The sequence below is a fragment of the Gorilla gorilla genome, chromosome 21 (assembly GCF_029281585.2).
Source record: "Gorilla gorilla gorilla isolate KB3781 chromosome 21, NHGRI_mGorGor1-v2.1_pri, whole genome shotgun sequence".
Lineage (NCBI taxonomy): Eukaryota > Metazoa > Chordata > Mammalia > Primates > Hominidae > Gorilla > Gorilla gorilla.
The window spans coordinates 30,292,792-30,314,875 of NC_073245.2; the positions used below are offsets into that span (position 1 = coordinate 30,292,792).

General features: G+C 43.9%; 1 protein-coding gene across 12 annotated transcripts in view; it reads left to right on the forward strand.

Annotated features, from left to right (window-relative positions):
* The window catches only part of CFAP61 (cilia and flagella associated protein 61), a 306,901-nt gene that overhangs the window by 236,526 nt on the left and 48,291 nt on the right, over positions 1–22,084 (forward strand). For 10 of the 12 annotated variants that reach the window (XM_063702312.1, XM_063702315.1, XM_019017258.4 and 7 more), the window contains 2 exons: positions 867–958; positions 9,184–9,389. In XM_063702312.1, the coding sequence (XP_063558382.1) occupies positions 867–958; positions 9,184–9,389 (298 nt within the window). The remainder of the gene's footprint in view (positions 1–866; positions 959–9,183; positions 9,390–22,084) is intronic. The other 2 variants (XM_063702319.1, XM_063702320.1) reach the window with 1 other exon arrangement.

The window sequence follows — 22,084 nt, forward strand, 5'->3', positions numbered from 1 at the left end:
CATGAGTAATGCAGGGTTCCTTCACGTTTAGGGTATGAGAAATACCTTTGAAAATGGTGTTTCTGAATGTTGTGGACCTTTTACCAGAAAAATGCACATATTTACAAAATCACGTGTTCCCTTTCTGGAGGTTTATAGATGAACCCACAAAGCTGTACATAGACCCCCAGGGTGTCCATGAAGCCCAGTCTAGTCAATGGAATGTCAGATTACAGAGACGAAAGCCCCACATTCCATCCTTGTCTTCCTCTTCCTAACTAGGCAGCCCCACAAGGTCTTGCTCTGCTTCTCACTCTGGGTGAGACCTGAGGAAAGGTGGTGGCCGTAGGCAGGCAAGAGAAGGGAGGGCTGTCAGAAGCCAGAGCTGGCACAGGCCCAGACCTCAGGAACAAACCAAAATATTAAGAATTCAATAATGACAGTTTCTAAAACATTGAACAAAGATCTTTGTTGATTGTCCTAATTAAATTCAATTTTTTAATATTTTGGCTACATTTTGGAGAAGTGATGAGGAATAGGAATGCTGTTTGCAACATTTAAGGCTTCTAAAGGTCTTGATCTGGTTTTGGCAGATACAGGTTAAAGGGTGGGGAGCTACGGATAATCACAGGATACACAAGATCGGCTTGGCACATCCTGGAGCAATGGCGGCTACATTATGGGATATCATATCACATTCACATCAATTTGGTTAAATAAATGTCAACCACCCCAGGGAGTTCCTTGCTGTTAGTGGTACTTTAGTGTGAAAGTTTGAGGAGCATACACCACTGCAGGCATCTGTTTGTCCTGTGATGAAAATATGAGCTCTGTTACTCACCTCATTAACAATTAATTTTAAATGGAAAACTTGCCATCTCTTCTAGGGGGCATTCTTCCTGGGTCTTACCATTATCTGCATATTGCCAAGCCTGCCATTCCAACTCCCTTGGAGGTACAAATGGCACAGCCTAATTATGTAAGTATTATTTCTGAATTTCATTTTACTTTCAAATACAAAACTTTGTTTGTAAGAGGATGAAATTCTTTACTTGGAGTCTTTACTGTAATGTGTTGGTTCACACATCAGAAGCCCACTGGAGTAATCGTCCCCCAAGATGGCCCTTAGTGACTCTCGCGCCTTGCTCTTCATGCCCTTGTGTGGCCCCTCCCACACTGAGTAGGGCTGACCTGTGTAGCCAACAGGATATTGGGGAAATGACTGTGTGACTTCCAAGGTCAGGTCAGGTCAAGAAAGATACGACAGCTTCCAGCTTGCACACTTCTAGATGACTTGCTGCCATGCTGTAGGGACCCCTTTAGAGAGGTCCATGTGGCAAGGAATTGAGGACTCCTGCACCAGTCATGATCAGTTTGCCAGGCAGACGAGTGTGCCACCTTGGAAGTGGATCCTGCAGCCTCATTCACGCCTTGAGGTGACTGCAGCCCCAGCCAACATCTTGACTGAAAACTTATGAAAGTCCTTGAGCCAGAACTCCCTAGCTAAGCCACTTTCAGCTTCTGACTCCCAGAGACCATGAGATAATAAAAATTTATTATTGTTTTATGCCATTACTTTTTTCAATAGACTTTATTTTTTAGAGCTGTTTTGGTTTCATAACAAAATTGAGCAGAGGTACAAAGATTTCCCATGTAACTCCAACCCTTCAAAAGACGTATAGCCTCCCCCACTATCAACATCCCCCACCAGTGATATATTTCTTACAATTAATAAACCTACACTGACACATTATTATCAACCAAAGCCCATAGTTGACATTAGCGTTCATTCTTGGTTGTGTACATTCTGTGGGTTTGGACAAATATATAATGACACATATCCACCACTACAGGATCATACAGAGCAGCTTCACTGCCCTAAGAACCCTCTGTGCACTGTCTGTTTGTCCCTCCCTCTGTCCTAAGGCCTAGCAACTACTGATCTTTTTACTGTCTCAGCCACTTTGCCTTTTCCAGAATGTGATATAGTTGCAATCATACAGCCTATCGTCTTTTCAGGTTGGCTTCTTTCACTTAGTAATATCCATTTAAGCTTCCTCTGTATCTCTTCATGGCTTGATAGGTCATTTCTTTTTGGCACTGAATGATCCTCTATTGTCTGGTTGTATCGGTTTATTTATCCATTCACCTACTGAAGGACATTAAGCCTCTACGTTTTGAGGCAACCTGTGATGCATCGATAGATAACTGAAATATCCACTTTCATGTCAATGGAGCAAGTAGATTGCTTAGCATCTGGAATGGCCATGGAGACCCCACTGTTTTCCTCCCCTCCAGGGAAAGCAGAAGCTGTGCAGTTGGGAATTCTGCTGTTTAAAGGACACAGGTGGTTGGTCAGTTGAAGAGCTCCTCTAATAAGATTCTCTGACCCATGGTCCCGGCCCGGTGTGTGTTGTCATCTGGGGGCTTCCTTTTGGATATGTCACGTTTGAATTTTAGTCAATGAGGCAGATTGGAAGCTGTCTACTTAACTTCCATTCCCATTTTCTTCTCTTGAATATTTTTGAGGGTAAACAATATGACCAACCTAAAATAAACACATTTCCCAGATTTCCTCAAGGACAGGGTCAGCCATGTGGCAGGTTCTGGCCAATGAGATGTAAGCAGAAGCTCTTGGAAAAATCCTTAAATGGGGGCCTACTCAAATGGCACAGGCTATGGGTTCTTCACCCTTCAGGAAATCTCAATCCTATTCCATTTCCTTCCCATGGACCTTGAACAAGTTCTTCAGCATCTGCATTTCTGGGATTGCTGGGGAGCATACATAAAGTAACATTGTCAGGAACAAAACAGGTAGCCAGTAAGTGGTGAAGATGGCTGTTTTAATCATTATTCCAGATAAATAATGAAACCCAGTTCTTCCAGGAAAAGGGTAGATGCTGTATGTTTAAAACTTATTTCCCTTAGCCCTTTCCCAGATTCTTTTAGTTGCCCTGTACACATGGTCTGATGCAAAATTTTCTTATAATAAAGGAAACCGTAAGATCATCATAGTGTTCCAGTTTCTATTGCTGTATAAAAAACACCTAGTGGCATAAAACAGCCATTTGATCCTGCTTACAGATCCTGTGAGTCAGGAATTTGGACAGGGCACAGTGGGCACAGCTTGTCTCTGCTCCACACTATTCACAGCCTTAGATGGGAAGACTAGAGGGTTAGATCAATGGTCCAGATCATCTGAAGGCTCGTTTACTAAATCCGAAAGCTTGTTACTCAGCTGGGCTGGGATGACTCAAGGACCGGAAGTGTTCACCACAGCCTCCCCACCTGGGCTGTCCTCAAGTGCCTGGGCTTCCTCACAGTATGGTGGCCTCAGAGTAGCCAGACTGCTCACGCAGTGGCTCTGGGCTCCAAGTGCAAGTGTTGTTACTAGCAAGCTGGAAGCTGCATTGCCTTTTATGACCCACCCTCAAAAGTCCCACAGCATCACTTCTCCCACTCTCTCTGTTGGAGCAGTCACAGCAACCACCGAGATTCAAGGGGTGGGGGATAGAGAATCCATCTCTCAAGGGAGAGAGTGTCAGGGTCATATTGCGGGACGGTGTGTGGGATAGGGAGACTGTCGTGGCCATCTTTCGAAAGTAAATCTGCCACCAGTGAGGTGGGGCATGAGGTAAATAGGATAAAGCCCAGGGTATTCACAGGCTAAGCACTTTGATCATCACAGATAAATAACTCGAGTCGAATATGCACAAGAGCTAGAACACGTTGGACTTGGTTTCAGCCAGAACCAGATTCTTCAAGGACAGCGCATGATTTCCTACATGCGGCATCGTTTATTTATGAGCCACCGACTCTCTCTAAATAAAGTCAGAGGAGGAGCCAAAAGGGGTTTTTAGATAATGAGAGTTTTAATAAGAGTGCAACTTAAATAGATTCTTTGGCTGGTGATATGACAGTATGTGAACAGGACCCCTGACTTTAATTAACCATTTTGCCAGGTGGGCCTCCTTTTTAATTAGTACAGAAGATCTAAACAGATTTTTTTTTCCATTTTATTATCCAAGAAAAAAAAATGTAGGATGGCTCCATGGCAATCTTTTGGGGTTGGAATTCATTTGATTAAGTGAAATCGTTGCCAAAATGGTCAGGCAGTCACCTAAGTATAGCCAATTGATCAAGAATGGAGCCCATTGAACAATATTTCACCAGAGAAATTGAATTACTATTCATACGCTAGATGTAGCACAGACAAATCTTATCAGACTTTTATAGTGCTCACTAATTGGAATATTTAAGTCGGAAGATACTGTAGTAATTCATGAGCTCTTTGAGAGGTAACCTGACAAAAGGAAGAAAGGGGACCCCAAGTCGTCTACATAATAAACTAATTTACAGATTCCAGTCCACATGCTTTGTTGGCGTATATACCACGGAAGAAAGAAATTTGTCACAACAAATTCTGCCTTGGATACCATCAAATTTAAAATTGTGTGTTCATCATGAGAGCTGGGAACTTGATTTCTTGAACACCAAGTCTGATGAATCCTGTGTCTTCCATTTGGCATGAATTCCAGAACCATTTTCCAACCTTTGTCAAAATCATAAAGGACCTCAAAAGGATAATTGTATTCAGGGAAAAAAAGAAGAAGAAAAACCATATCAGAATCAGTGACTCCATCAAAATCTTAAATTTAATATCCAAATTTTTAAACAATTTGCTCATAAACTTAAAATAGGGGAAGACACCAGACATACCCTACCAAACCAGAAGGTTGTGAAAGAATCGTCCTGATCCCAGAAACACACACCATGTGGGCAGGGCTGGGAGGTGCCCTATGGCATCACTTAGTGGAGCAGCTTTCTATGAGCAATTGCAGCAAGAGTTCTGGGCTTCACTGGGTTATCCTGTTCCGTCAGCGACTGTGAATAGGAATGGCCTGCACTACAAGGGTAATTTGTGTCTGAGAAACCCCTGTTTGAGTGAATTGTATTTAACATGAATACAACATATTTTGATGCACTCTCAGTTCCCAGATGGACCCCTCCAGTGATGCTAATGTGGTGCCAAATCTCCTTCAAATGGACACTGTTCCTTCCAAAGTTAAGATCAGCCATCAGTGCAACCTCCTCATCGCTTTCTCTAGTGTAGCTGCTTCTGGACTCTAAGCCCTCATTTCTGTAAGGCCCTGTATGCTGGGATTATGCGGACAAAACTTACGGAGGAGGCCAAAATATGGTAATGCAGTCTTTACGTTTAAAAATAATACCAAGAAATGCAACAAGTCCATAACAAAAGAAATCACTAAAAATGATGCTGATGACAGACTCTCAAGGAACAGGATGACATTTAAGGCCACAAAACGCTCAGACTCTCACTGCTCTCAGCCTGCAGCCTGCAGGGCTCCTCAAGGACTTGACAAGTCACCACCAACTAAGTGACTGTGACCCTCGTCTTGAGGTGCACAGCCTCGGCCACGTACATGGAATCCAAGTCAGCCCTCCTAAACACAAAGAAGTCCTTGTAAGCTGAAGGTGGGGGATTTCGTGAGACTCTTGGCAAAGTCAAGATTTGTTAACCACATGGGTGGATCTCAAGGTGTGCCCCCTTGACACCTGGGCTCCCTTTCTTAATCACTTCCAACAACGAAACCTAAAAGGAGGAGGAGGCCTGGGGAAGCCTGGCAGATAAAACTGTGCCAGAGTCTGTGGTGCGTCCTCTCCCAGACACCAGCCTTACTGCCGTGGTGCAGGAGCCGCCCCTCCTCAGAACTCACCTGCAGTTTTCCAGCTTTTTCACCAGTCATCCCTTACTGTGATGGGGACATGTACCCCTGGGTTCAGAAGCCAAACCTAAAGCTGCTGTTTCCAAACTCAAATGGTCTTTCAAGTCTTGTGTTTAATTTAGAAATACACGTGGCGGTCACATTCTTCACTGTGTATATATCTACCTATATTTTAATTCTGAAATACTGCTGAATATCCTGGGCCATCAGGTAAAGTTGACACCAGGGGTTATTCTGTGAGGTCATGCGCCCGCACCCCCACCCCATGCAATGGTGTGAGTCATTGCTCAGACCGCGAAGTCAGGACTTGAGGAAACACACGGGAATGAGCAAAGCCCATGTGGCATCCAGGCCTAGAGAGATGCCTGTGGCAGGAGCTGAGGGCAAGGGATGAGCAGAGGAGACCAGGCCCCTGCAGCCAGAGGCTCAGTCCTGGCTTTTTCCAAACTCTTCTCCAGAGGAGCCTGCCCTTCCACACCAACGCCTGCATGCTTCCCTACTTCCTTCCTTCCCTCCTTCCTTCCTTCCTGCCTTCCTGCCTTCCTGCCTTCCCTTCCTCCCTCCCTCCCTACCTCCCTCCGTCCTTCCTTCCCTTGCTCCCTCCCTCCCTTCTTTACTTCCTTCCTCCTTCCCTCCTCCTTTCCTCCATCCTTCCCTCCCTTCCTCCTTCCCTCCCTCCCTTCTTTCCTTTCTTCCTCCTGCCCTGCCTCCTTACTTCTTTCCCTTCCTCCCTCCCTTCCTTCCCTTCCTCCTTCCCTCCCTCCTTCCTTCCCTTCCTTCCTGCCTTCCTTCCTTCCTTCCCTCCATCCTTCCTTCCTTCCTTTCTTCCTCCCTCCCTTCCTTCCTCCCTTCCTTCCCTTCCTTCCTTTCCTTCCTTCTTTCCTTTCTTCTTCCCTCCCTTCCTTCCCTCCTTTCCTTCCTTCTTTCCTTTCTTCCTCCCTCCCTTCCTTCCCTTCCTTCCCTCTTTTCCTTCCTTCTTTCCTTTCTTCCTCCCTCCCTCCTTCCTTCCTTCATTCCTTCCTTCCCTTCTTCCTTTCTTTCTTTCCTTTATCCCTTCCTTCCTTCCCTCCCTCCCTCCTTCCTTCATCCCTTCCCTCCTTCCCTTCCTTCCTTCCCTCCTTCCTTCCCTTGCTTCCCTTGCTTCCTTTCTTCCTTCCTTTGCTTCCTTGCTTCCTTCTTTCCTTTCTTCATCCCTCCCTCCCTCCTTCCTGCCTTTCCTTCCTTCCTTCCCTCTATCCTCCCTTCCTTCCTTTCTTTCTCCCTCCCTTCCTTCCTTCTTTCCTTTCTTCCTCCCTCCCTTCCTTCCCTTCCTTCCTTCCCTCTTTTCCTACCATCTTTCCTTTCTTCCTCCCTCCCTCCTTCCCTCCTTCATTCCTTCCTTCCCTTCCTTCCCTCCTTTCCTTCCTTCACCTCCTTCCCTTCTTTCCTTCCTTCATCCCTTCCTTCCTTTCTTCCTTCCTTCCCTCCCTCCTTCCTTCCCTCCCTCTTCCTTCCTTTCTTCACCCCTCCCTCCTTCCCTCATCCCTTCCCTCCTTCCCTTCCTTCCTTCCTTCCCTCCTTCCTTCCCTTCCTTCCTTGCTTCCTTCCTTCTTTCCTTTCTTCATCCCTCCTTCCCTCCCTCCCTCCTTCCTGCCTTCCTTCTTTCTTTCTTTCTTTTCTTTCTTCCTCCCTCCCTCCTTCCTGCCTTCCTTCCTTCCTTTCTTTTTCCTCCCTCCCTCCTTCCTTCCCTCCTTCCTGCCTTCCTTCCTTCCTTCCTTTTTCCTCCCTCCCTCCTTCCTTCCTTCTTTACTCCCTTCCTTCCTTCCTCCCCTCACTCAATTTGTTCATCAAAAAATCTAGTTCCTTGCCATGCCACAGCCTCAGTATTTAAAAATAACTTTTCCTCATTTTAGAAGTAATGATCATTTTTTAAAAATTAGAAACTGCAGATAGTCAAATAACTATAAGGATAAACAATAAAAATGACCCAGTCTCCCAACCACAGAAAGTGACCGTTAACATTTTGTGAAAATGTTGATACAAAACAAATGAAATGATACTGTGCATTTTTGTAAACTACTTCTAAAGCATAAAATGTACTGTGAATATATCTCCCTGTTATGAAATATATTTTAACAGTAATTTTTTTGAATACATTGCCCCCCATTGTCGGTGGGCCATTGTTTTTTGGATAACATCTTAATAAGTTTGGATTTTTTAAGCACTTTGTTATGGTGGTAGATTTCCTGTCTATCCATCCATTTCTATAAACAAAGGACCGTTTCCATCTCCCTCGAAGCACCATCCCCCAACCCCACTGCTCCTCCCTCACCCCCAAATGCCCAATCTCTCACACACGCACCTGGGGGTGGCCCAGGACTCACCTGTCATGCCTCCTATATATCTCACCTTGTACCTTTACAGTTGGCTGAGTCCCCCCAGGGCTTTGCCATGTGATACCCCAACACCCACCAGTTGCCTGTATTGATGTAAAAGTTAAACCATGTGTCCTTTTGTTTAGACAAAATCCCCAGGTGATGTCCAGGACTAAGTAAATGTTTGGGATCCAGGCAGTTCAAATTGCCTTGGATTTCTAAATGCCACATTCAAGTTCAGAAGAGAAGCTTAAATCTATATGCACTCAGAACATTTATTGAGCGTTGCTGTGTACTAAGGTCAGAGTCTAAGGCCAAAGTGAAGGTTCAGTCACCCCCCACAAAACTCATGTTTGTCTACAGAGGCTTCCCACTGCCTGAGCCAGTGGGGAGCCGGCCGCGGCTGAAATAGAAGAAGTCATTGTGGCATGGAATTGGAGCAGCATCTACCCTTGTCACTTGGGCTGATGTGGCAATTGGAGGTGGTTTCTACAGGGCAGAAAGTCACAAATCCACACTTTTAACAATTTGTAAACCAGAAAACCACCTGCAGAACGTGTATGTGCATCTCCCATAGCCTTGAACCTTCTTCCTGGGAACAGACCTTTTCAAATGACTGACCTTGCCCAATCCCCGCCATCAGGCCTGGCCTTTTACTTGTTTCTTTTGTTCAAGTAATCTTGAAAATAACTGAAATTATTTCTGATCAGTTTTGACTAGGAGGTTTTTCTCAAAACGATGCTATGAAAGCAAAGAAATTTAACAGTGTTAAAACACCTCAGAGGAGAGAATAAACCCAGTTCCACTTATTAGCTGGGTGTGCAGTATTCATAAAGGATTGGTTGTAACCTAGCAACTAGTTTAGAAACACAGAACAAGGCAATCACAGTTTTAAATATCCTTGTAGTCCCTGAGTCCAAGTATGTGGTTTCTGACACACTGTTACCTTCTGCCGAGTTTAGTCAATATCTATTACTGTTATTTGCAAAGAGGGATAAGATATAACCTGTCTGTTATATTTGAAAAATAAATTGCTATGATAAAGTTCCCAAAATCCAGGAATGTTTCTAATGTTGTTTTTCTGGTCCACATCCCTCCTCCAGGGTTTAGAACTAGTAACCGGCAGTGCGAAAAATGGGACTTACTTCCGAATTCATATTAACAAGTATAAAATGGTGGAAACCATCACGTGCCTTTCTAGGGAGCCCTTCCCCACCTCCAACTACATCCGCTTGTTTGGCCAGCACGAGCAACTCCTCAACAACCTGTGTGCTCGGTACGATGAAAACCTGATCACAGATCTCTATAGGTGAGTTGGACATTGCATTTGACTACAGGGAAATACAAATATATATATAATGTCTCGTGAATGAGGGACATGTGTTGTGCTGCACCCGAGAGCAAAACGGGAATCCCAGAGAGAGGCTGTGTGGCAGAGATTTCGTTCTAATGAAGAACACCTGACGCTAATGTGGGCTGGGGAGCAGAGAGTCACAGGATGTGTCCACACCTGGCCCCCATGGCCATACCAGGGCCTGGACCCCAGGTGCAACCAAGCCTACCATGGACGGGCTTGGAGGAGATGATATTCCAGTCCCTTTCCACACGGGGCTGCTAAGAGCAGTGGTCAGAAATGTAGGAGGTCAATTTGGGAACAGCATGAGGAAGGGTCTGATCCTGATGGGACTCCGCGATCATGGGACAGGGTGTTTGTGACCCCAGCCTTCCTCCTCATGGCATGTGTTCAGGCAGGGCCAGGGTGGTCATTTGTCCAGCATTTTGGTAAGGGAATTCCCACACTGACAGGTCGGTTAGACTTGAAACCTTTGTCTTTTCAAACTCTTAAGACACACTTCATCCTATCCATTAGGAAGGCATAGAATTTCCAAGTGGAAAGTTACTTCTGAATGTAGCTTGCTGCTTAGCAAGGTTAGGAGACTTTCCCTATTCACAAAGCAAGGTGATGCAGAGCCAGCACCAGAGACAGATGTGGAATGAAAACCATGCAGTTCCAGTGTTCTCGACACCCACAGAAGCAACTGCCAGGATTGCCATCAATCTCTCTTGCCTCTTAAAAATTTTTTTAAATTGTAGAATGCATCATACAAACAAAAAAGTATGTGAAATATGTATGGACACTTAAAAGTACTGGAAATCTATGGGCCCACTGCCTATGTTAAGAAATAATTCCTTACCTTAGCAGTCAGGAAGTCCCTCTCTGATCACAGCCCTCCCTCATCTTCGTGGAGGTAGCCACTGTCCTGAAGTTTGAGTTTGTCATTCTGTTGCCTATAAAGCAAGGATCAGTGAACTTCTTCTATAAGGGGCAGATATAGCCTCAGTTGCAAGTACTCATCCCAGCCCTTGCAGTGAGAAAGAAGCCGTAGATGATGTGTAAACAAAAGGACACAGCTGCATCCCAAGAAAGCTTCATTCGCCAAAATGGGCATTGGGCTGGATTTGCCCCCAGTCATAGTTTGTCAATCCTTGTTTTAAAGATGTGTACTTAGACACATGTGATTTCCTAAATAATATATTAATTTGCCTTGCCTACTTCTGACTCAGGTTTATGGCTTACCAAAGGAAGCAAGCATTCTGTTTAGCACGGTGTTTGTGAGAACCATCCAGGGTGATGTCTGTAGCTGTGGTTCGTTTGTTCTCCCTGCTGTGTGGTATTCCATCATATAATGGTCATGATTCAGTCATGGCTTTTCCTGTTGACTGTATTTACACTGGTTCCAGTTCAGGGCCATTACAATCGGACGTTGTGAACACTGTGGACATACTTCATGTGCAGAATCTCTCTAAGATATCCTAGCCCTAGAACCGCTGGGTCACGGAACATGCATGTCTTCAACTTTACTAGTTGATGCCCGAATGTTTCCCAAGTATGGTCACGTGCCACATAAACACGTTCCAGTCAACAATGGGTCACACATATAATCGGAGTTCCATAAGATATTAATGAAGCTGAAAAATTTCCATCTCCAAGAGCCACATTCCTGTCACCTAGCACAACACATGACTCACGTGTTTGTGGTGATGCTGGGTCAACAAACCTACTGTGCTGCACAGTTGGTATAAAAGTATAGCACACAGTTATGTCCAGTGCAGAACACTTGCTGATGATAATAAATGACCATGTTACTGTCTTATGTATTTACTATACTATACATTTTATCATTATTTTCGAGTGTATGCCTTCTACTTATGAAAAAAAGTTAACTCTAAAACAGTCTCAGATAGGTCCTTCGGGGGTATTCAGAAGGCATTATTATCACAGGAGATGGCAGCTCCACGTGTGTTATTGCCCCTGAAGCCCTTCCAGTGGGACAAGATGCAGAGGTGGAAGGCAGTGATATTGATGATCCTGACCCTGCAGGCCTAGGCTAATGTGTGTGTTTGTGCCTCGGTTTTTAACAAAAAGTTTAAAGAGTAAAAAGTAAAATAAAATAATTTGTAAATAAGGACATAGATGAATATTTGCGTATAGCTATACAATGTGCTTATGGGGTTCTTTTGGTTTTTTTTTGTTTGTTTGTTTGTTTTGTTTGTTTGTTTTTTGTTTTTTTGTTTTTTTGTTTTTTTTGTTTTTTTGTTTTTTTGAGATGGAGTCTCACTCTGTTGCCCAGGCTGGAGTACAGTGGCATGAGCTCGGCTCACTGAAGCCTCTGCCTCCCTGGGTTCAAGCAATTCTCCTACCTTAGCCTCCCAAGTAGGTGGGATTACAGGCACATGCTACCACACCCAGCTTATTTTTGCATTTTTAGTAGAGACAGGGTTTCACCATGTTGGCCAGGCTGGTCTCGAATTACCAACCTCAGGTGATCCATCCGCCTCCACCTCCCAAAATGCTGGGATTACAGGCATGAGCCACCGTGCCTGACCTTGTGCTTGTGTTTTAAGCTAAATGTTATTATTACAAAAGAGTCAAAAAGTTGAAACAAAATAAGACTATAAAGTAAAAAGAGTAAGCACAAGTTAACTTATTATTAAAGAATAATAAAGATTGAGAAACATGTTTCTATAAATTTAGTGTAGACTAAGTATACTGTTTATAATATCTTCAGTATTGTATGATAATGTCCAAGGCCTTCGCACTCACTCACCACTAGCTCACTAACTGCCCTAGAGCAACTTCCAGTCCTGTAAGCTCCATTCACGGTAAGTACCCTATACAGGTATACCCTTTTTAAATCTTTTATGCCATATTTTTACTGTACCTTTTCTATGTTTAGATACACCAACACTTAGTATGGAGTTACAATTGCCTACAGTATTCAGTATAGAAACCTGTACAAGTTTGTAACCTAGGAGCAACAGGGGCATATAGGCCAGGTGTGTAGTAGTAGACTAGACCATCTAGGTTTGTGTAAGTGCACTCTAGGATGGTTGCCAACAACGTGTTTCTCAGGACCTATTCCTGTCGTTAAGTGACACATGACTGTCATTATTTATTTAAATTTCCCCCAGCAGTGAATGAGAGAGCTCCTCTTGCTCCACAGACCTGCCAAGCCTTGGCACTGTTAGACTTTTAAATTTGGCCAGTCTAGTGGCATACAGAGGTATCCTCCTAGGGCTTTAATGTGCTTTTCCCCACTTAATGATGCCTTTTCATTTGTTCATGGGCCATTTGTGGTAGTTTCTGTGAAATGCCAATTCATGATATTTGTCCACGGAGCGGGGGTGTCTTCTCATTATTAATTCACAGAAGTTATTTATAAACAAACTGGATACAAACTTGTGTTGGTTATATATTTTTAACCAACTTTGAGGCTTATCTTTTTACTTTATGATGTCAACAATATTCTTAATTTAATAGAATGTTTGTCTTCTTCAAGAGGGTCTTGGGTATTTTTGTCCTTTCGTTCTTCTAATAGTTTTATAATCAACTTGTCAAGATCCATGAAAACCCCATTGGATTTGATAGGAAATGCATTAAATCTTAGATCAATTAGGCAAGAATTGACATATTTGATATTGAGTCCAATATCATAACATAGTATAGCTCTCAATTTAGATATTCTTTAATATCTTTCAATAAAGGTTTATCATTTTATCCATGAGTGGCTTGCACAACTTTTGTTCGATATGATCCAAGATGCTTTATATTATTCTTTCTGTTTTAAATGTCATTTTTTATGAATTGATGCTTGTGTATAGAGATGAACTAATTTTAGTATGGTTCTGTATTCTGAAAGTTTCGAATAATTTACCTGTAGATTTTTAGATTTTCCGAGTAGAAAAATTATATCATCTGCAAATAGCGACAGCTTTGTTTCTTCTTTTCCAACTTTTATACTATTTATTTCCTTTTCTTGCCTTACTGCACTGGCTAAGATTTGTAATAAAAAGATTGGCTGGGTGAGGTGGCTCACGCGTGTAATCCCAGCACTTTGGGAGGCCGAGGCGGGCAGATCACCTAAAATTGGGAGTTCAGGACCAGCCTGGCCAACATGGGGAAACCCCATCTCTACTAAAAATACGAAAATTAACTGGGTGTGGTGGCTCACACTTGTAATCCTGGCTATTTGAAAGGCTGAGGCACGAGAATCACTTGAACCTGAGAGGCAGAGGTTGCAGTGAGCTGAGATGGCTCCACTGCACTCCAGCCTGGGCGACAGAGTGAGACTGTGTCTCAAAAATAAAAATAAAAATAAAAAGTTAAGTAGGGGTAGTGCCCTTGCCCCTTTCTTAATTTGAAAGGGAAAGTGTTCAAAATTAAGTGTGTAATAGTTGCCATATGTATATTTTTATAGACGTCCTTTATCAGATTAAGAAAGTTCCTTTTGATTACTGGTTTTCTAAGCATTCTTATCATGAATGGATTTTTATTTTTATTTTTCGGAAAGAGTACTTAGTCCCTGAAACCTTTTATGTGTAAGGATGTCTTCCTAATGCTTTCAAATATAAACTACGTTTTGATAAGTGTCAAAATTTAAAATCATGAGCTTTCCCTCCTCCAATCTTTGTAGGTTTGGCTCCAATACTTATTTTAAATAATGAATACTGCAAGTATTTAAAAAATGAATTCATTTGCTCCTTCACTTATATATAGGATTTTCTTGGTCAACCTTACCCAAAATATTTGAGTTAGGGGAGAATCAGCTGTTTGTTACAGAAAGATTTTGGTTGGTGGGGAATGATATGCTAAGACTTTCCGGAAAAAAAATGTTTTCACATTTGACCATATTCAAGGCCCTACCTGGTTTGTTTCTCCCTAAATAGAAGGTGATTCTGAAACAGACTCGGTGAGTTTGAGACTACTACAGGGAGTGCCGCTGTTAACTGATGAGAGGAATAATTTCAAAAGTTAATTTGATTTGTGATGAGTGTTTGGGATGGCAAGATGGGGTGACACTGGCTATCAGGAGGTGCCGATGGACATCTGTCAGAAAGGAGCAGGGACAGGAAGATGGCCGCCAGTCGTTTCTAAGTGAGGTCCTGAGAGCACCGCTGTGCCTTGTCAGTTACTCCAGGCGTGTGTTAGTGGGTACATGCAGCTGCGACCACATTCTTTTCAAGTGCCACGAAATGCTGCCAGGTCCTAGTGCTAATTTTTGCGCCAGCACTCCTGCCCTGTCTGTTGTCAGACTGGCTGGCGAGGCTCTTTCCAAGCAGGGTGAATGGTTGAGCTGATTTTGGCCGCGATATGATTACCGATTGTTTTCCTGACCTTGGCAGCATCAGCAACATCCCTTGTTCAGACCAGGCACGTTTCATTTGCGCACTTCCATCCACCACGTCTGGGGCACCTTCCTCAGTGCCCGCTGCTGCCGGGAGGGCTGACAGTTAACCAGCTGCATTGTTGTTCTCCAAGTCAGGCATGACTATATCAGTTCCTCTCCGCATTCAGAGAAATCCTTTGGATCCTTCCTCTCCACTTCCCCCTGTCTATTCTCACTCCATCGAGGGCCAAAACAGCGCAGGCACTAGCTGTGCCAATGGGAACGGTGGCAGCCCTGTGGGTCAGATGTTGCTGTGGTAGCCGAGGCCTCCCAGGCAGACCCTGGCTGCCTGCAAGGGGCTCACTTGGAACCATATGGGGACACGAGGTGGCGGCCGAACTGTCAGCCGCCATGATGCACAGGCAGACAGCTGTCATGGGACCACAGTAAGCGAAGTGTCTGCGGCCCAGGCTGGCTTGGATTCCACCTATATTTTATTCTCTGTTTTTACCTCTGAGTGCCAGTACAAACCATTGGCACTGAAGAGAGAGACAGAACTAATCCACCATTGGTGACTCTTTGTGTGTGTGTGTGTGTGTGTGTGTGAGAGAGAGAGAGAGAGAGAATTTGATCAATGGATTGATTTACTACTTTGGAAAAAGAATAGAGCCAATTTTATATTGTTTGTTGCTTTCTGAACCAACCAGCATTTAAAGTCACACAAATATGTTAACTAAAAATCTTCCTTTTCCCAATCTTCCCTTTAAAAGCATTTATGCCCCCACAGGCCTCGCTCATGCACACCTCACTCACACGTGTGCACACACTCATGCACACTCACACGGCACTCATAATGTACACTCACACGCCCAGTCACACGCTCACACGCACCTGCACCCGCCTCTCCAAAACCTCACAGTGCCCCCACCTGCCAACTCCCTTCGCAGTATTTAGAATGGCAGCACCTTCTGCCCTGCTGAAAATGCTCCTCCCTTCAGGACACCGGGCGCGAAAGGAACTTCAGTGAGGGTGTGGAGAAGTGGGGAAATGGGAGCTGTGGGTGGAGAGGAGAGGGGAGGCTGAGGCGGCTTCTTGAGATGCCGCCTGTCAGGTACCCGAACACCCCTGTCCCGTGTCTTCTCGGCTTTCCTGACTCCACTTCACCGTCTTTTACCCCCACTTATCAATGACCCTGCAAAAGAGAGGTCTCGCCTACAGAATCTCTCCCTTCTTCACCTTAATTAGCAGTCTGTGCATCCTTTATCCTCATGGTGTAAATAGGTCTTGCCCTAGCTTCTTTGTATGAGCCCATCAGATACTTATAAACCTTGATTAAACCTCTTTTCACATCTTAACATGCTCAGCTCTCAAAGACTGCCCTCAGACAGCCCGGCCCTCGCGCCCGCGCCACCACCGCCTCCACACTTCCCCACACACGCCGGTGGCCTACATTTACTGGCTGCGTGTTGCTGTGCACAGTGTTCTAAATGGGATTTGAGCAGCCCTTTAAAAGGCTGCCATTACCTTTTTGAACTGTGAGGCTCCAGAAGTTCTTCCCTCAGGAAAGCCACCTTGTGTTATCTGTCTTTGGAGCTGCAAAGCAGGATGCTGCCAGCCCACGTGGCCCCCTAATTTATTGATTTGACTCCCGTTGGAATCATTTAATCATGACTTTAAAATGTTTTTCTGCGCCTCTGTAGTCAGCAGCCTTTTGCTGTGTTCAGTGGTAAATTGCATACTACATTCCAGGTGCCTGTTTTTCCAGATTTATCAAAATCTTCTTGAATGATGACTGCCCACTCCAGCTTCTCAATTTTTTGGTCCATACCTAAAAGGTGGTGGATGGTAATTCTCCCAATATCCACCTCATCCCTCACACGCTTCCCTGCGGCCGTGTGCCAGGCCACTGACCTGCTCTCTGTAGACTCTGTAAGGGTTCCTGCTCCTCTGTTTCACTTCAGATCGTGCCAGTCCCATGCGACCAGCCTCGCAAAGAATCCTTTCCCAAATGATTTGCTAAAAATCAAAATCCATTCTCTTCCTTTTGCTTCCCACTCATTCAATTACAGGCTATTTATCTGCCCTCATAAAAGGCAATCGAGGTCAGTTTGCTCACGTACTCTGGGGATTCCTCATTGATCATGCCTTGGCCTTCTTACTCCAACAGGCAGATCCTTACCTAGAGATGTTTCTGCTACTATTCCACAGGCCACGAGGCCAAACTCAAATTTTTGAACCTTACTTGTTCCCAAGATGGTCAACTTTAGATCTGGAAGTGTAGACCAAGGAGGAGGCCACAGTCCACTGGACACAACATGTGTCTGTTCTTATTGGCGATCGTATTCTGATGAAAACTAGGGGTCTTTTTTAGCATATGTCACCTCCCACCTCTTTCCACTATGGCATTTGTGTGGAAGTAAACTTTCCTGGGATAAAAGGTGAGACCATGTTTGAACTGCCCTGAAATTATAGCCAGCACATGTCCGTTTTCAGATATTCATGGCAAAGATGATAATGTGGAAGAAAAACAGACTCACCCATTTGCATAGTCCAAAATGAATGTTCAGAGAAATGAACACATGGAGTTCTGCATGAAGTATGAACTTTGAAACATTTACCTCATTTACCATGAAAATATCACTTGGCATATCATGTTAGGACTTATTAGAAAGGCTCGGATTGAGATTTTTTATGGTTTTGAGGTATCAGGAATGTATAAATTCTGATTTCAAGTGCCTCAGTCTCACTAGTGTTAGTAAGAATCTTTGCCTGAAGGACAGTGCCCGTGAATGAATGAAAGGAACATGAGTATCCCCTTCTAACAGCCAAGATTTTGTTTTATGTTTAAGGCTTTTATTAATGAGAATGTAAGAAATGAGGGAGGAAATTGAGCCCCAGTTAACATCAGTCTGAAGTTGTGGTGACGGTGGGATCCCATGTCTATTAACAGGTAACTCTCCACCAGGATTCCCCCCACACACTGAGTCAACGTGCACTTCCACAGTCCTTATGTTGCCCTTTCCAGGCAGGCAGAGGAAGGCGCTGGCATTCTCCCTGGCTATACAAGAAAACTAGTGTTTTCATTATTTGAAAGGAAATGTGTATATTTAAATCACATATTAATACTCAGGGGAGACAATTTCAGCACAGGGATGGCCCTGCATCCCAGAAGACCGTGCTGAAATGTGAACCATACATGAAACAAATCATATAGTGTGAGACACAATTTGCACACGTCTGTTGACCCATATCTGCAATATTACGAATAAAAACTGAACTCTTCACCAAGCTTTACAAAAACAAAGAAATACCTTATGGTGAGCCTACCACTGCCACCTCTCAGTTATCCATAGCCCCCGCCCTTGTCTTCTTAGCTGCCACCCTGACCACTCTCTTTGTCCCATGCCCCTGTGCACACTTGGTATATATCCTAAGAGAATTTAGTTTGAAACTCCTACAATCTGTAAAAGCAAATCATCACTTCCCTTTCCTTAACATGGAAAGGACACTAGACTAAGACCAACAGAGGGGTCAAATTCCTGCGTTCTTGCTTATCAGCTTTGTGAACTTGAAGAAGCCATTTAATCTCATTGAGCATCAGTTTCCTTACCCATAAAATGGAGATGTAATCCATGATAAATCTTCTCACATCATGGGATAAAAGTATATGTTGATGGACAGTAAAGTACAAGTGCAAAAAGTTTTTTAAAAGTATGTAAAGTACTATACAAGGGCAGAGCTTTGTAGTGACTTTAGCTCGTGTGTTCCTGTTCGCTACACGTCAATATTATCCTTTATGGGGAGACAGAAACACTTCCAGCCTTCTATGCAGTATTCCCTCCCCCTCCCAAATTAATACAAATTTAAGAAAATGCAGTGCTTCTTTTAATAATTTAAATGAGCAGATGTTTTAAAATTGCATTCGTGTATGTGCTTGCTATATCTTATTTTTAAAATTGTCTGTATGGGATTACATATGATATTGAATATGCTTGTTTTCAGAGTCGTGCTCTAAGAAAAACATTTATTTAGAGAGAGGTCATTATCAATAATTAAATAAGTGAGAAATCTGGTGCTTTACTTAGAATAAATGTACTAAGATGAGAGTCGATAATGTACCTCCCAGGGCACTTTATAGCAAAGGGGTGGATCAGATGCTTCCATATAAGTTTCACTTAAAAATGATTTCATTTCCAACCACTGGGCACCCAAAGCAGCCAAATACATTCTTAATATCATTTAAAATGTAAAATTATGAGCTGTTTGAGTTGTAAAGTGTGTCTAGAATCTAATGTCATATAGTTTTAAAAGTTGCTTTGGAACATTGTTTCATGCATTGTCAATAATCACTAATACTCTAGACCTGCACTGTCCACTATGAGAGTCAACTGCCCCACGTGACAAGTGGCAACCATATCGGACAGCGGAGAATAGAGCATTTCCATTGTTGTGGAAAGCTGTGTTGGACAGTGCTGCTGTAGGCCAGTTGCATCCATGGAATTTGGAGTGGGCGTGTTGGATGTAGCATCTATGAACAGTCGTTCCCTAAAATGCTAATTGCCAGCCCCATTTGGATCCGACATTCTGACCTGCCGATGTAGCTATCAGGTGCGTGCTCAGTGAAGGCCCAGTGGAGACAGAGGAAGTGATTTCTCTCTGTGCCTGTTTTGGTGGGGTCAGTTAGAAAACATTCTCTCCAGATCATGTGCCAAAGGTGTACAGATGGGGAAGGGGGCTGGTGTGGGGGAAGGGGGCTGGTGTGGGAGAAGGGGCGGAGCAGGTAAGCTTTCTGGGGCACTTGGTCACTCTGCAGGCCTTGCAAGGGACACTCGGCCTTGCTGGGTGAGATAAAAATTCTGTCTCACCCTATGCTTATACTTGTTTCAAGCTCAGCTGGCCAACCCCAGGCAGCCTGGCACTTCCCTGCCAGAGTTATCAAGACAACCTTGATTACTAACATACTGTCTTGTTGTCAGAGCCCAAGTCTTGATTTGGGGTTTAGGAATGCTGACTGGTATGTTCAGAACTGACTTCTGTCCCTCTGCACATCTTCGTAAAATCGCTGTTCTTTTCAAACTTGTACAGCAGGAGTTAAAGTCCTTTATAGATTTTCTTCCTCCATTTCATTACTTACCCATCTGGCAGCATGTGGTTGAAGGTTATTACTTATGAGTTTAAAATAATAGCTGATGAGCCGTGGTTATCTTTAAGGCTACTAAGCTGCTTTAATATAAATACCTCTTTGCCGAACTCCAAGAAACAACGGAGTTGTTTTACTGTTGTTGGAACTGTGAAAATAAATGCATTTCAGAAATCACGTTCTCATTCTACTGAGCCATGAGAAGGAACTGGCCTGCCTGCCTAAATTTTCTATGGCAAACTAACAATTGCAAAGAGACGCTTTGAAGCCACCTGGGCAGTAGGGATTCACAGGTGCAGCATTCTCCTTCTTTCCCTCCTACACCTGAGTCTTTGTAGGTTTCTTTTTGAGGGTTATTTAATTAAGCATATTTGTTTAATTTTTAAAAATTTCCACTCCAAAAGCAATATGTGTTTATTACAGAAAATGCAGAAAAATATTTCAAACGCCGAGTAGAATATAAAATCTATACCTAATCCCACCACCCAGAACCTATTTTAGATGATTGCACTATGAAATGAAAAGAATTGAAGGGGAACTGTGATTTCCTCCTAGAAATAAGACCTGCAGCAAGCTTGCAGACAGCACAGCTCTCCTTCCTGGGTGCCAGGCAGACCTTAACTGCAGCCCCGCACACCTGTCTCATACAGGTGAGGCAAGGGAGAACCAGAGTGGCCGGGCTTGCCACGTGCCACAACCAAGACAGTGGCACCAATAGGACCAGAACCAGAGTTTCCTGACTTTCTGTCAAGTTTCCTTCATACAGGACAAATAGGAGTAGGTTTGCCATCATGCAATGACCATTCTTTAGAAAAAACAGTTGTTGTGTTTGACTCATCATTTACCTATTATAAGAAGATTGGCCAAAAAAAAAAACTATGTTTGGGACAGGAGAATAATTTTGCTTCTCTGATAAAATACCTCAGAAGATGCCCAGGATAATTCATGTGTGGAGGAAGAAAATATTAGAACTTCTGTTTATAATTTTATCTTCAAAAAAAACAGAAATCATGTTTTATTAGTATTCAAAGCACACACATGGGTGCCCTCTTGGGTCAGATGGAAGACAGCTGTGCATTCTACATGGCCTCAACACACCATAATGGGACAGTGTCACAGCTTGGAGGGGTCAACCTTATTAATTAACTTTGTTTCTGTTTTTGTTTTTTGAGATGGAGTCTCGCTCTGTCACCCAGGCTGGAGCACAGTGACACAATCTCGGCTCACTGCAACCTCCACCTCCCTGGTTCAAGCGATTCTCCTGCCTCAGTCTCCTGAGTAGCTGGGTAGCAGGCATGTGCTACCACGCCCTGCTAATTTTTGTATTTTTAGTAGAGACGGGGTTTCACCATGTTGCCCAGACTGGTCTCAAACTCCTGACCTCAGATGATCCACCTGCCTCAGCCTCCCAGAGTGCTGGGACTACCACCACACCCAGCCCTTATTAGTTAACTTTGGAACCTACTGCAGCTTCTGTGTATCTGGTTCTGGTTTTAACTAAACTAACCCTCCACAAAATTGACATGAGCATTTAATGGGTTGTTCAAAAGAAACTACAGAATGCAAAGCCTGGCAAAGCAGACACACATGAACCAGGAAAGGGCAGGGCCAGATCATCTCCCCTTCCTCAGCCACACTGTAAGTACCATGGTTCGTCTCTCAGCTAAGGTTCCACTGCAGACAGCAGAATCCTCTCTAGCTGGCTTAAACAGAAAGCAATATACTGCCAGTTATGGGTGCTTTATACAATTCCTTCAATGGGCTGGAGGAGCAGGCTTTAGATGCCTTCCACGAAAAATTCAGAAAATGGCCCCGCAGACCTAGCCAATCTCTGCCACAATGAGGAATCTGTGGAACTGAGAAACTGCCACAAAAGTTGCCAGCTCCATGACCAATCCTCTCTGGCAAAATCCACACCAGCAAAATGGGTACACTAAGCCCTGATTTCTGCCCCCTTCTGCTACAGCTGACACCAAATACTGCCACAGCCAGGCTTGCCAGCAAAAGCAAGAAATGCAGTGGAAGCGCCTCCTCAGGGTGTTCCATGGAGTGAAGGAGAGTCCCTCCTCAGGGTGTTTTATAGAGTGGAGGCAGAATCTCCACCTCATGGTGTTCATGTCCATCGTCCAAGTCCTGCACAGGGCTGTCTCTTTGGATGAAACTCAGTCCCATGTAGAACCTACACTGGACATGAGT